The 16,746-nt window shown below is 40.6% G+C and overlaps 1 protein-coding gene across 1 annotated transcript in view; it reads right to left on the reverse strand.

Moving 5' to 3' along the window:
• Positions 1-1,202: 1,202 nt before the first annotated feature.
• Positions 1,203-16,746, reverse strand: part of crhr1 (corticotropin releasing hormone receptor 1) — a 102,683-nt gene continuing 87,139 nt past the window's right edge. Inside the window, exons 10-14 of the mRNA XM_083787225.1 lie at positions 16,562-16,634; positions 8,066-8,151; positions 7,074-7,209; positions 2,662-2,703; positions 1,203-1,374 (exon numbers count right to left, since the gene is read on the reverse strand). Coding sequence (XP_083643351.1) covers positions 1,234-1,374; positions 2,662-2,703; positions 7,074-7,209; positions 8,066-8,151; positions 16,562-16,634 — 478 coding nt within the window. The 3' untranslated portion in view covers positions 1,203-1,233. The remainder of the gene's footprint in view (positions 1,375-2,661; positions 2,704-7,073; positions 7,210-8,065; positions 8,152-16,561; positions 16,635-16,746) is intronic.

Genomic DNA, 16,746 nt, shown 5'->3' on the forward strand with positions numbered 1-16,746 from the left:
CTCAGGGTGCTAAACGTTACATTGGTGTCAGAAGTGGGATGAGGACCGCTGGAGCGTGCCCTTGCGCGATGGACATGAGGGACTCAAGGAGTGAAGCGAGAAGTGCGGGGGTGCACTTCAGAAAGGAGGGGGTAGTGTAACGACACTGCGAAAGACCCGGCCGTAACTTGCTCTTCCAAGCGAGCTAGCTCTCTTGGCGTGTCTTGTTGCTTGCCTTGTCTACTGAGTTGGAGATCGGGGTTCGACTCCAGCTCAGGGTGCTAAACGTTACAATATTAAAACTTTGTATAATACAATACACAGAATGCTGCCTTAGACTCTACTGGCTTTCTATAGCCTCTGCAGTCTTGTTGTGTGTACCACAAAATCAGTATTTGGAAATCATGCAGCAAACAAACAACTATGTAGCCCACTAAAATCAGATGCTTCTAAACTTAATTCCACTGATATAGATTGTAAATGGAAGGAAAGTAGATGATGGCTTGTAGGCTACCCTTCTCAGTGAATTATGGTCCTCCAGAATTGGCATGTTGTAAGGGGGACAGCAAAAGCGAGGTCTACAATAGTGCATGGAATGTGTTCGACCTTTCTGGCAAGAAAATTAACACTGCATGGGGCCGAGGACGATGGAGAAAGACAGCACATCACCAAATAAATGAACACTGTTTGAACTCACAATTGTTTGTGATAAAAATAACATTTAGAAAAGTTCATTATAATAACTTCACTGCCCCTGTAACAAGAGAGCATTCAAGTTCAGTGTCAATTGGGGATTTTGTCAGTTGAGTTCAGTGCAGTCCAGCGGCACTAGTTACAAACTCACATTGATGCAAAATAGCAACAAAACAATAACACAGTACAAGCAGGAATATAGAACAATATGTCTATGGCAGGCAAAACTTACAAGGTATCAGAAGCTTTTCTATTGCAAGCTCTCAAAATACTCTCTCTCACAAGCCCAAAGTCATCTTGGTCATTTGTGTCTTTTGATCTACCAAGCTCTTGTTTCACAGAGTCTGCATTGTCCTCCACCCTTGTCCCCTATCCATCTTTACCTCTGTAAGTCCTCATAACGTCCTTCCTGAGTTCCTGGAAAGTGGTGCAGTGTGTCTCTCTCCCTCTCTCCTTTCTCCCTCTCTCTAGCCATGCCCCAGTCAGGATGAAACCAGGACAGCAGACCGGTTTCTGCCCCAAAGTAAACATTTAGGTCCAGGGCAAGGCTTATTCCCTGTCTCATAACGATGTTGACTGCTTGATGCTGTGAAAGCTGACTCGTGAAGGTGAGGTGGGGATGGACATGGCTTGGGTCATCCGGTTTCGAATTGAGTGCTGCTCTTGCCACCTGTGAAAACGCTTCCTCGTAGCTGACCGCACCTGACATGGAAAGCACAGCTAATCAGGAATCAGGGAAACCGGCCAATCTGTTGAATAAGTTACCATCAGCGCCATCACTACGTATGCGCGCAATACGCACTGCGTGAAGGGAAACGCAACACGCCGAGGGGTCAACAAAATGTGCCAAAAAGTGCCAAGAATACCCTCATAATAACAAATGTATCTGCGGCTCCGCCGTGTAATAACACACGCCCATGTGTGTGCGTCCTCAGAAACGGCGAAAGTAGCCGATCTGCATGAGATAAAGCAGCGCTCTCGTCAGGAGGGGGGGGGGCAGCACAAATATATGCGAGTAGGGCAACCAAATCATCAGCAACGTCCCTGGTTGCCATCCTCACCTCAGCATTCTGAACCACATACAGTAAACATTAAACAATGACTATAGATGCAATAGGACACATACAGTATGTGCATGACAGCCTGGATAATGCCAGTATAATTCATGATCAGGATAATATAACATCCACATTATATAATGTTCTAGAGGATAGATACATCCTGGAATATTCTCAGTACTATATTTGTGTGTATGTAAACATACTAATATAATTTATATAACACATGCAAATTTCATTGCATGAACTTTGCATCACTTTTTGTGAGGAATCAATACACTCTAATCTTATAGGCTCTGCAGCCCCAAAGTGCATTCATGCCGTTAATTAATCACATTACATAAATATTTAATTGAACCTATTATTCAAGCAGGTAGCAAACATTAACGTAACATTACACACAGACTTACAACATTCTTATTTCCCAAGAGACTAGCTGTAGGCTCTTTTCGTGTGAACATTAGCAATTCACTGGCACAGGTTAGTAAACACAACTGACTGGTGCATCCAAATCATGTAATCACACACCTTAAAGGGGAATGCACCTACTCATGTGAGTATGTTAATTATGTCTGATTACTACCCACGACCCACTACAACATAACACTTCCCAATGCTTTGTGTTGTTGAGAGCTCACTCTCTTAGCACAGAAAAACCTCCACGAGTCCTTTAATATTTAAGTGCCAGTGGGGCTGACAATGATGTTGTACTGATGTCTTGTGCAATGGTACACAGCAACATTTGGCTTAGGCCTTAAATTGGTTCCCTTCCCAAGCATCATCTCCCACCACTCAGCACTAAGACATGGCAGCAGCAACTTAACAGGGACACTGAAATCCGCCTAAAGTCGGGGGATATAAATAACACATCTGCGACTGCGGCTGGGGGGGAATAAAACGTTCGATCAATACAGGATGCGGATTTGCTTACCTCACTATTTAGGAAGCAGTAAAACACTGACACGAAGAACCCCTGTGAGCAAGACAGAGAGTGAATGGGGTAAGGAAAAATACAACATGAAGGGCATTCAATACAGCGACTTTGAGCCTGCTTTGAGGGCACAATGTTTAACACACTGTAAATACTGCTCATTACACACTCAACATGCATTCAGTGATTTCCTGAGAGCAGTTAAGCATTTCTTCTACACAGTAATTTCACTCACAGAGTTAAAGGAACACTTCGCCCATTTTCAACCTTATCTTATACCGTATTTTGTCCTTACTAATGCTCATTATTTGGCACAAATTCCGTCTAATCACTCTATGAGTCTCATTGGTGGACTGTGAACATTTTCGAAATCTGCCAACCTACCAATAACATCATTGATGGGTATTTACAAAGTATAGCCTTTCTCTTCCTGGAAAGTTAGCATGCTGAAATAAAAGCCTTTGTGATGATGTGGTAGGCAGGTTTCTGAACTGTCCAAAGCCCCCTCTGAGATGCAAAGTGATTACACAGAAATGGTGCCATCTTAATTAGTTAGTTAGTGAAGACCCGGTCTACAGTATAAAGATAGGTTAAAAATGTGTGAAATGGTAATGCCAAATAAACACTCAAGATTGTATTGTGTACTACTACTGTGCAATTTCATGAAATAATAATAATAATAATATTAATAATAACTAGAAAGTTTGGTTGCCGCAGTCGCTTACATAGGCCCCTCCCACTAATATTGTCAGCCAATTACAATGTCACATTTTGGTATGGACAAAAGGGCCATTAAAATGACATTTTGGACAGGTGTATTTAATACCTTTTCATACAAGGTTATTGATCCTAAACCACTGATTGCATTGTATGGTGTAATCCTACAGGAGTCACCAATAACAACTCCAAGCCAATGCAATTACTACGCAATTATTAATCCCACAGGGTAAATTCTGTGACATATCTCGTGTTTAGAGCTTTACTACAGTGTGCCAAACACGAGAAACATGAGATTCTATTAATTCGTTTTTCTTTTTATGTCTTATTATGTCTTTATAAACTATTGTAAAACATAGATTGGTTACGTAACCAACAACAGCCAATTAGCTACATCAAATATTATGCAAAGCTCGGCCAATCACAGCGGAAGTTAGATTACGCCGGAAATAGTAGTTTAGACTTTAGAGCTTTACTACAGTGTGCCAAACACGAGAAACATGAGATTCTATTAATTAGTTTATCTTTTTATGTCTTATTATGTCTTTATAAACGATTGTAAAACATAGATTGGTTACGTAACCAACAACAGCCAATTAGCTACTACAAATATTATACAAAGCTCGGCCAATCACAGCAGAAGTTAGATTACTCCGGAATAGCCAATAAGCTACTACAAACATTGTGCAAAGCTCGGCCAATCACAGCAGAAGTTAGATTACTCCGGAATAGTCTGGTTGCCCTTTGGGCAAACAGACTATTCCGGAGTAAGTAGTAGAACACATTTTAATCGAGAGCACTTTTGTTTGTCCAATGCTATAAAACATACATTTAAAATGTAATGTAATTTAATAAAATGTATATGATATGTTTTAGAGAAATTTGATTGAATTATTAAATTCATAGGCTAAAAAATACTATTGGTCCATTGAAGGAGGAGGAAGAAATGCCTCTTGACATTTTTTCAAATCAGCCTTATGCATGGTGGCGCAATAACAGGCAGAGTCGTGCCTTCACCTATAACTGCACCAATCTGCATAAAATGTTGTAAATTGTATGCACACTCTCTAGAGGCCAAGGGAAAACCTCTGGTCTGCATTTTTATAGCGCCATTATGTGAAACACATTTGTTTTTACATTAGCCCGTCAGATTTTATCCAAATATCATGCAAATTAGTACCCATTATAATGTGTGATCAAGATGGGTGTCTGATGTTTTTATATTCTATCGTGGTTGGCTAAGATTGACAGACATCAAATCATGAACGCAGCGTCCAATTGCTGTGAAACGTTTAACATAGCCCTATCCTATACTGTCTATTGGCTAATAACTGCTACTTCTATGATCACTCAATACCAAACAATGCACGGCCATAACAAACCTTCCTGACCTGGTGGAGACCTGTGCTCTGAGGAGCACTTTTTCTAGTTGCTGTCTGATATTTTTGTTTGTTTTTTTGGTGAAAGTTGTTAAAGTCGTTGTTAAATCTGTTAAAGATGGAGTGCCGTGATTTTTTTCCACACTTAAACATGATCATCAGGTGTATTTAGGTGTATATGAGGTATAATTCTTTCAGAAAAGTGTACAGTATTTGTTAAAATGATGGTTTTATGTGGACACACCCACCAGTTCATTAGGTATGCGTGAGTTTAACCATAGCACCACCCACCTAATCCAGTCCCTCCGCCTCCTCCTTTAAGACCACCCACTTGTCCTAGTCCCTCCCCCTCCTTATAAAAGGACAGCCCATGGCTCTGCCCTTTTGTTTACAAAATGGCAAATTGGTGTCTGTAATGTAACAAAAACTCATGTTTTTGTGAATGTTAGAAGTGAACACTTCCAATATTTCTGAGATATCGTATAGGCACCATTATGCACTTATACTGCCACCATCCATGTATAGGCATATAATCCATGCATCCATACCATATCAGATCTGTTTTTTCTGATTTTTTATAATCATTTATTTATTTCCTCCAATTATATTGACCCTATTGTCGCAATCAGCTCAGCTCATCATCCAATTCGATCATAGTTTAACAGCAGAAACAATTAGTTTGATAGATCATTTAGCCTACAATATATTGTAGGCATTAAAACTGTCCTTTATCTGACTGCGTTGAGTTTCAGCAAAAGTCGCCAGATTTAAAGAAACAAGCGGCCAGGTCCACAAAAATAAGTCACAGAAATTGCCGTGAATATTTATGAAAACGTTTCAACAACACCAATCCTTTTAACAACATATTAATCTGAGGGTCCTTCACATGAATCATTGGTCAAGTCAACCACATCTCCCCTGAAAGTTACTTATATGAAAACAAGCCCAAGTCGCTTGTAATAGCCAGACATGGCAACATGACATCCAGCGCGACACAACATACTTCTAATTCTTGACTTTACAGCCTCGTATAAGTATTAGGACCTACATACATATTGACTACAACAGCCAACAAGAATGCACACTGTGACACTACACTCTGTATCAAAGCCCGACCACTGTGATTATAAAAGAAACAACCTACTCCTTGAGAACAACAAGAGCAACTATACAGCAGAGCAGGTAGGCTATAAGACTGGTTTGTTGTGGTTTCCTTCCTGAGGACCCGACGTGAACATTTACTTGCTTCCAATCTAACGAAAAACAGTCTGCTCTGCTGTGAACTGGTAATGTGTGAAATGACTGTTTGAAAATCTGCCACACAGTTAGACACACACAGAGCAGCAAAAGCAAACTGGCTGCGCTGTTCAGTTCACACGTGTGTATGTGGCAGGCAGCTCCGCCCACAGAGGTTGTCTTATTTAAAAAATATGTATAGAGGGGGAGGTGCGTGTGTGCGTGCAATATTTTTACGTCACACTATCCGTGTTTACTTCATTGGCCCGTTTGACCGTCAAGGGTTCAGCCTCCAGGAAGAAACCCTAAATACAAAGTTATTACACCATTGGACATAAAAACGACTCCAGGGTGTCTAATGAAGTACTGTCACCCCATAGACACATGAAAAGCTGGAAAAATACAAAAATTGTGGCACTCCATCTTTAAGCTTGTGACTAGCTACATTGGATCCATTGGAAAGTTGCCTTTTAAAGAGAGCTTGTGACTAAATATTAACTATGTTGGATCCATTAGAACACAGGTTCTTTTGTCCATCTCCTGGAATGTAACGGTTTTGGACGTACAATCTTTCCACACAACAAGCAATGAAATATATCCTGTTTTTCTCAATTTATTTCTGCCATTTGTCAAAAGCCTTGCTTTTTATTTCTGCATTTATAAAAAACAAAAGAAATGATAAACAGAACATTAAAAAGATCAGATTTGTAAATGGTGCATTTATATAGCGCCTTTATCCAAGGCGCTTTACAAAGATTGTGCAGTACATTCACCCATACATTCACACACCGATGCCGGAGGAAACCATGCAAGGCACCAACCTGCACATCTGGAGCAATTAGGGGTTCAGAGTCTTGCTCATGGACACTTCGACACTAACTCTGGGGGAGCCTGGGTTCGAACTGGGATCCAGACACTCTACCCCTGAGCCACTTGCCACCCCAACAGATTACTCTATTATTGAGATCTCTGAAGATTTGTTTTGGTCACAAGCCGCCATACCCCATAGATACACACTGATACAAAATAAATACAATAAACAACACAGATGGGTGGAGTATAACTGTCTACCGGACATACCTGGAAGGACTCTAAGAAGGAGTTGAAATATATGAAGACGATTTGAGATATCTCGTCTTCTCCGGGGTTCACGAAGAACAGCATGTAGGTGATACCCAGGAGTGGAAGGAGCACCAGGGTGGCCTTCACAGCTTTCCTGTGGACGAGGGTACAAGATGGTGAACAGACGGTCGGGGTCGACAGCGCTTTGTCCTATTCTACTGAGATGTTGTCCTTGATATTCCATTTCAATCGTGCCATGTTGGTCAGAAAAGGCGCTCTCATGCCCCCCACACACACCTCAGAAAGAGGTGAAAGACGGTCGAGCAGTGAGGCAGCAGACAGACTGATATGCTGAGTAAAACAGACAGAACAGACACACACTGTCTCACACAATGGTCCAAGTGTAAATACAATTTGTATCTGTATTTTCCTCATTTGAAGGTAGTGCATACAATGGTGTAAATGAGCCTTATTCTGCATGCCTTTTCAGACCAGGTGGGGCCCCATAGAATGCACGGCCCAATCGGCCCATTGTGCGTCCTGCGTGCGAGCAAGAATCGTAAGAATCAACCATGATAGCGATTATAATTAGAATAGCCTCCTAAAAAATAATAATCCTCGCCAGTCAGGGGGGCCTTCCTTGTGCTGAAATCCTGCGTATGGGGTTACATCACCCTTGTTAAATTACGCCACTGTGCATTTGCAGTAGAGGCAATTTAATCAATTCATTTTAATAGGATTTTGGGGTGGACTTTTTTTCAAAAGGATTCACACCGTAAACATTGTGAGCTTGTAGATTGGTTATTTTCCGCATTTTTGTGTGACAACGTTATACAAGTATAAATTATGGTTTCAGTGATTAAACAAACTAATTGAATCAATTTGTTGATATATTAAAAAATAAAAAACATTGAACTTAAAAAATAGAAAAGGTTATTGATCGAATAATCACTAAGAAAATAATCGATAAATGCAGCCCTAATGATCAGTTATATTATTATTGACTTTACCTGTATTGAATAGTCTCAGACGTGGTGGAGGCTCGCAGTTTGGTCATGAGGATTCTCACTATATTGAAGAGGAAAATGAAGTTTATCTGTGGGGGAAACAGAAACAGACACATCATAGGGATGGTTAAGACTCTCATGGAATCATGAATGAGGGTCAAAGGCTTTGACCCCTTGAATGACCCTGTTAGCTTTGACTCAAAGGTGCCCTTCCATTTGGGAGAATATCCCCCGCTATGCGCTGCCATTTCATTTCCTTCACATAATGTACATCAAATAACAGAGCAGCCACTTAAAAGGAACCCATGGTTATACTGTAAGCCTTGTATGCACTAGATACACTAGAATTAGTAATAATTGCCATTCCCATCTCAGATAAAACATACATAAGATTGTCTAGATCTATGGGATGTAGCATATGTGAGTGCTATAAATATTTTAAATATTGTCTCGAATCGATGCTAATTTTAACTGGAAGAATTATCAAGTTGTTCTTGGTGACCTTTAGGTTAAGTGCTTTTAAACATAACACATTACTATGTGGGAACAATTTGACTCCCTCCACATGCCACACTGGAATAAACCATCAATTATCCAATAAACCAGTGTGTATTTGCGGCATTGAACAAACTCAAAATCTCCTTAAACATAAAGACTTAAGAAGACAGGTAATTGCATAAACGTATTATCAGTGACGAATCAATGCATTCTTCTCTATCAATATTGACTACGGCGGCCCAGGCCGTAGCGTAACGGTCTGGGCACCGGACTGGTGATCCAGTCGCGGTGTGCCGCGGGTTCGACTCCCGAACCCGACACGGCCTTTACCGCATGTCATCCCCCCATCTCTCTCCCGTTTCCTGTCAGCCTACTATCTGTCCCTTAAAAAATCAATAAAAGGCGTAAGCCGCAAAAAAAAAAAAAAAAAAAAAAAAAATATTGACTACGGCTAGTCTCTTGAGAAAGAAGAATGTTGTAAGTCTGCACATGTATACGGTAATATCACATAAATGTTTGCGACTATTAAATAATAGGTTAATCAAAAAAACGAAATATGGACGGCGATGAAATATTTATGTAATGTGATTTAGACTTAGAGCCTAGATGAGAGTAGAGTGCATTCACCAATAATGTGTCTTCTCTCTTCTGTATGTAAGATTATGTCTGACATTTACTTATTGCCCACTCAGTCAGCAGTGCAGGTTATATTAAAGCCATAGCCTAGCCTGTGTCTAAGCTTAATGTAAAAATCACACCCGTGTGAAGTGAGGGGCACTAATATAATAAAGTCTAACTCATGTTGATTAGGTGATGTAAAAAAAACATTAAACGCCATTAACAATAGAGACAATATGACGTAATGAGGCACATTATGACGTACATTTTCCCTTCATTGTCAATGGCATTTACAAAACAAACATTGAACTAAAGACAAACATTAAACCTGTGTATAGGAGGAGCTAGCGCCCCTCAAAATATATTAGGATAAACTGCAATTAATGTCTCCACTCCGTCCGTCTGTCCGTCCGTGTGTGTGTCCGTCCATCAGTCATGCCAATAACTAATCCCAATTTCCAGTGTATTCCCAGTGTATGCCGATTCCCAGTGTATTCTAGTCCTAGAGAAGAGCATCCTAGGGAGAGGACACTATGAGTAAGTCACAAATGTGTAAGGATAACGGTGCATTCATAGTCTGGATTTTCGGTGGTGAGGTGACCACCGGAGCTGAAATAACGTTGAGCGGTGGTGAGTAAAAACAGGAGGATTCAAACTAGTCTCCACGGTGGTGGGAAGGCAACCCAAGCACCCGAATAAACTCATTCATGAGTGGCAGGAGGCTGTTACGTTTCAGTTAAGCACACACCATATGTCCTTAAAAATAACAAGGATTTCAATGTAACTTTCAACCTTTTGAGGATCATAAAACATGTGTAAGTAAGCCTTGCCGAGCCATGAGGCCTCTGTAGCGTGAGGCCCTGTGAGGAAGCTTGATGCACAAGTACACCCCCTGGACATGACACTAGTCGCAGGGACTTACCCCAATCCAACCCCTGATGCAGGGAGGCATTAGGTCCCATTTTTGGTAGAAATTGAACCCCAATCTCCCAGTCTCAGGGCGGACACTCTAATCAGGCCACTGAGCTGGTAAAAAGTCAGCTGACTGATTCAGTTGATAGCCTACTTGTTTCTAGGTCCTTGCTACCTCCTTCTTGCTGGAGTAGTGAGGTAATAAGTATTCCAAGGTTGATGACTCCCAACACACCTTTCAATTAAAAGAGAGTATTGCTCCTCATGCTCAAGGCAGGGTCTCTGTCCTCACCCCATATTGGGCACAGAAACAGCTGAAGAGCAATACTTCTAGTACAAAGCCTATCAGACTGCCATGACAACAAATACTACTGTGCCTTTGTCTCAACAGTTTTCAACACGGATTGTCAACAATGCTTTATTGAACAACTGAAGCACTATATGCTGTGGCAATTTCCCATGTGACGAGTACTTGATGAAGAATAGTGTCCAAATGAAAAATGTCAAGCATTGCTTTTAACAACAGAGTGAAGTGCATGATGAAACATGGGAAGGTAAAATTGCTGAATGGGTATTTTCCGGCTCCACTAGAACTAACCTTGGCCTTAACAGATGCCTAACAATGGTTCAGTGATGTATCATACTTGACACTGGAGATTCATGCTTATGTTACAGTTTTAATAGCTTCATTTATGGTTGTCTAGTGAGAAAGATAATGACTATTTTTTAATATATGATAAATGAGATGGAAAAAGACAATGCTACCGCTACCATAAGACTATTATTATTATAACTAGTCCTTACCCGTTATGAGATGTTGCCTCCCCATAAGGGGACATTTTAATGCACTAATAAAGTAATTATTAATTTGTAATGTGGTAAATGGGAAGACCTCCATATTATTATGGCCAATGCCTGTGTGAAAAGTGAGGAGCTATGACAGTGTTTCTGACACACATTCAGACATTCAGACAGACATTGAGTTAATTATAGTATGATATGATATGATATGATATGATATGATATGATATGATATGATATGATATGATTATAGTATGATGATGATGATGATATGATAGGATGATGATGATGTGATATGAAATTATATGATTATTATATGTATGACCTTTTAGATTAATCAGATGTGAACAGACATATTAGAAATAAGAGCTAAAGAAAACAAACCCACAAACAAGAAAACAAGACAAAGAGGGTGATAATTAAGGGGGGATGATAGCCTGGCCCCAGCCATGAATCGCTAGCCACGCCCATTAAGAAAATGTGTTCTGGTGATTCAGGTCTGGTGACTCTGCCCACGACCGCGTCAGTCTCGGTCGAAAATCTGTTCACAGCAGCTGATTGGCCATCAGCCCCCTCACTCGACAGCGTCAGACAACAAACATGGCTGCCCCCACTATTAAATCGACGTATGATAAATAGGTTTTATAAACATCATCATCCGACATATTTTACCTATTTTGTTTACATGCTAGTAGCGCTCGTTGGCTGTTTGTTTGGTTAGCAAACGGGTTTATGAGGCCATAGCCTCATGATTGACAACAACGTCATCTGCATTCCTACTATTCTGATTGGTTGATATGAACCAATCGCCGATGACTGCCGCTTTGACAACCCCCATCCATAGAATATTAAAAGGATAGAGACTGAACTGGCGCGAAGCTCCGCCCCCTCCGCTATTCATGTCAGTGGAAGTTGCTCAGTGGCGTTTTGAAGCACCCGGAAGGCTGCCGGAAGGACCGTCTATTTCCGCATTTTTTCGCTGATTCAGCATTTGGACACCAAAGCTGGGCTTTAACATTGGGCGCTCGGTTGCACGGGTTTCCTCGTCAAGAATCCACGGGTCCGCCTGCAGTCCTTCCTCTTACCACTAGGGCCCAGCGCTTCAACATTGGAGTGCATAGCTGGCCCCTTGCCCCCATCCCAGAAACTGCTGCCGTGGGGAGGGCTTTCAGTCTGAATAATGACGTGAAGCACCTATAGCAATAGCAGAATGTCTGTGGTGTGGAGTGGAGTGTCTTCTCAATATGACTGTCAGAGCCGATCTAGTTCAGGAACCTTGGTGGGAGGATGCTACAGTATTACAGAAGAGAGAAGATCAGGGCTCTTCAACATTTTTCAGGTCAAGGCCCCTTTAGCTGAGAGAGACTACATATTGTAGGATGTTGTTTTCCGATTGAACATTTTCATAATTTCATAGTTCGCTTCATGGACGTGTTTGACAGCACTATATATCAGTCTTGTGTGAATTCATGTTTTTTTTATTTTGGCTGGTTTACACATTATCTTTTCTATTAGTCTAAGTGACTCAATTGTTGTGTTAAGTTTGGTAACGTGCTAACGGCTAATGACTATGCAGAATATTTAAACAAATGTGGTATAAGACGAAACAATTAACAGGACATGGTCTGTGTTTATTAATTATGGCATATGAAAGCTGTGAATAAACAATAACATCGACAGTATTGAGAGTGCTATGGTCCTTTAAGGATTGGAATTGGAGTGGTGAAAGTCTCGCACGCCACAAAACAAATTAAGGATGAATAGTCTAAACATATTTCTTTATTCTTTCACACTCAACCACATGCTAAAGTGATGAGGACAAATGTTCAATCATAAGATCATCATCAGTGCCATCTGACCACACTTATGATAGTCTCATGACCTGCAGGAAACATTTGTCCTCATAACAATTGTGCACTTTGGGCACTTTAGCATGTGGTGAGCACGTGCAAAAATAACGAAACAAGGTTATTTTTGTATTCTCTGTCTGAGAGGACATCCTTAATTTTTTTTGGTGGTGTGAAAGTCTTTCATCACACTAGTGCCCCTTAGCTTTTTGAGACAACCGCATCTGAAATCAACCTTACTAAGGAACGGTATAATAGTGAGTGGCTCTGTACACTGACCACGTAACTGCAAAATCCTGGGTTTTATTACAACCTCAGGACCTAGGCTTTACTTTCCTGTCTCTTCTTCCTGTCTTGCCGCAGAGGAGAAAAGTATACAGCACATAGAGTTATGATAGTGGGGAAGAATAAAGCCTTGAATAGCTCTAATTCACATAAGGATACAGTTTCCTGATATGTCAAAAAGATAGGACTCCTTGTACATGATTCAGTTGAAATAAAAGTCTGTCAGTTTGATTTTGTAGTTGCCATAATACCAACAATTTAATTAAATGGAGAGGCTACATTTTGAAAATTTGCAAACTAAAACAACCCCAATTGTATCATATTTATCCCATTGAATGTTTTGAGATGTCCAAAACCGATTGTAATGTGATATTTACAAGCAAATAAAACCATGTCTGAATGAAAAAATATATAATGTATAGTAGTTCAGTGGTAAATGTTAAATGGACTGCATTTATATAGCACATTTATATAGCATTAAAGCGCTTTGGAGATGGTGTGAACACACTGATGGCGAAGTAAACCATGCAAGGCTCATCTGGAGCAATTAGGCGTTCAGTGTTTTGCGAAGGACACATAGCCAGGAGGAGCCGGGAATTGAACTTTGGATCCTTCAGATTCCAAGACGGCAGCTCTACCCCAGGAATTTACTAAACCATGCAAAACCATCCTAACTGGGAGAATATCTCTCACTTAATGCTGTACTGTATCACTGAATGCCAATTGGCCCATTATTAATTAATACCTTTGACAAATGCATTAAAGATGGAGTGCCGTGATTTGTTTCGCCCCTAAAACATGATCATCATCAGGTACTATGATTATACTAGGAGGAAGATTTCTTTCAAAAAAAGTGTACAGAAAGTGTTAAAATTAGCTTTCAGGAAGAAACCAAAAATGCACAGGGAAGACATATTTGAATATTATAACCACTCCTGGGGGTCTATTAGACTTATTGGAGTAATGTTAACTCCATAGACACATGCAAAACAGGAAAAGTACAAAAATCATGGCACTCCATCTTTAACTAGATAAAATGCCCCTCGGGGCACAGGTCTCCACCAGGCCAGGTCAGGTTGTGGCCTCCTGGTGGCGCTATAATATACCAATGTGAGAAGGGTGCCATTTCTTCTTACACCTTGGATGGCAATTGGATGATTTGAGGCATTTTGTTCCAAAAATGTGTTATGCAAAAACTGTTAAACTGATAAAAGCGCCCCTCACTTCACACACGTGTGTTTTTTTGAGGGGCGCCTATATACAGATTTTGTCCCCACACGTATCAATATTTGCCATTGACAATGAAAGGATAAATTGGGTCAAAATGAAAAATGTAGAATTGCAAATGAAGGATCATCCCTTCAAAAGTTACAATGGTAAGACTGCAAGACTGCAATGGTACTGTGTCAGCTTCATTGAAAAAGACAACACGGATGTTTCCTGTCATTCATTGTCTAGAAATATATTCCATTTTTGGTAAGCCCTGCCAACAGAGATTATAAGTGGAGCTAGGGGCTTGCTTCCTTCCAAGCTGTGTTGGAATGTAGTAAAATATAGGATAAGACATCCCATAAACCAAGGTGGATTAAGATTTAGTTGTGTAACACCCAGCTGCGATCTTTTTCATATCTTTGACATTTGAGAAATAAAGCAAACTACACCAGGAGGCAGGAACCAGAGGATCTCATAATATCTGTGAGACATGAATAGGATTGTATTATGTAAACCAATTAAGAAGCATGTTTATTATTGCAACAGAAGCAACAAATATAAAGGACAACCAGATGGAACGGTTGGAATTTGTCTCGAAGCTTGCACAAAACATGGAGGCCTGGTGGAGGCTTCACTGTTTCATCAGTTGTGGGGGAAAGTTCTGCAGTAGTTAAATAGTTAAATCCAGAGCCAATGACACAGAAAGAGTCACGTCCGTGAGGGGTCAGACACACAACAGGTTGCGCGGTTCATATATTGTGCATACTTAATCAACACCCATTATGTGTTTGGAACTATACAGAAAATGATTGAATAATACTGAATATTTTATGAATACATCATTCGTTTAGAGCCCTTGCTGTATAATAAGTGTCCTGATGGAGTGAATGGACATGACACAAATCTCAATGGCTCTGGGGAAATCTATATACAGTAGGTGCATTATAATCTGATGATAACACAGTGTAATAATAGTTATAAGCGACCATAATGCCGTCAGTCAGTCAGTCAGTCAGTCAGTCAGTCAGTCAGTCAGTCAGTCAGTCAGTCTGTCTGTCTGTCTGTCTATCTGCGACACATTTATGCCCATATACCGTATGGAGATTTCTGTATCTGTCTGTCTGTGCCCCTTTTATGCCCATAAATGGTGTTCTGTGTCAGTCTCAGCCATGTCTATGACATCAGATTGATGACGTCAGCATACTCCATTATGGGGATTTGCGTTTTTTCTAAAAATAAACAAATCTGCTGACCCGACCGACCTGACACCAAAGCCCCATCCACACGTAGCCGACAATTTTTGAGGGGTGTGATCCACTCCTATTATCCAGCTTTGTGTGTCTGTGTGTACCCCATAGCGACGATTTGATTGGCTGAGCAATGTGTGTACCCCATAGGGCCGATTCATACTCCTATTTTACCGCTGTTTCAGCGCTGTAGTGCCGAAATGATTTCGGCTCGTCAGAAATTTTCAGTAGCACCGAAGAGCCGACTTTAGGACGGTACCCGCCCCCCCCGAACCTCAAATGACGTCAAATTGTAGGCTCTACAGCGCCTAACCGACTTTTATTCGGCTCTAAAATAGGAGTATGAATCGGCCCATAGCGTTGATTTGATTGGCTGAGCAATGTGTGTACCCCATAGCGTTGATTTGATTTTCTGATCAATGTGTGTACCCCATAGCGTTGATTTGATTTTCTGATCAATGTGTGTACCCCATAGCGTTGATTTGATTGGCTGAGCAATGTGTGTACCCCATAGCGTTGATTTGATTTGCTGAGCAATGTGTGTACCCCATAGCGTTGATTTGATTTGCTGATCAATGTGTGTACCCCATAGCGTTGATTTGATTTGCTGATCAATGTGTGTACCCCATAGCGACGATTTGATTGGCTGAGCAATGTGTGTACCCCATAGCGTTGATTTGATTTGCTGATCAATGTGTGTACCCCATAGCGTTGATTTGATTGTGATGTATGATGATGTATGATGATAAGATCGCCCCTCACTTTTCACACGAGTGTGATTGTTTATAAACGTAGGTTTTTATATGCGTTTTTTGGGGGGCCACTCCGACCACAGTGTAGATGTAAGATTTTTAAACTCTGTTTATGCGTCCCCATGTGGACAAGATAGTTCACACTGGAAGAGTAGGGCGATCACCTCCAACCTTTGCAAATATATGCTAGTTATATTGTGTTAACATACTAAAACAGATATACAAACAAACTAAACTAAAAACTAAACTAAAACTAAAGACAACATTTTCATTATGCAGTTATCGGAATGCATGTGCAAAATACAACAAAGACAATATTCCACTCACCACTAACACAAATATCATGGGCCCTTGATAGATGTAATCTGTGTAGACTCCAGATCGCTTGCCAAACCAGCATCTGAAAAGGGGTAGAGCAGTCTCATTTTTAAACAGTAAATTCAGAGTGCTTTGTGTTGTCTTTTAATAGTCAGAGGTGGGAAACTTTGATGATGGAGAGGACCACATTATTC

The sequence above is a fragment of the Protomyctophum parallelum genome (genome assembly GCF_964188405.1).
Source record: "Protomyctophum parallelum genome assembly, chromosome: 17".
NCBI lineage: Eukaryota > Metazoa > Chordata > Actinopteri > Myctophiformes > Myctophidae > Protomyctophum > Protomyctophum parallelum.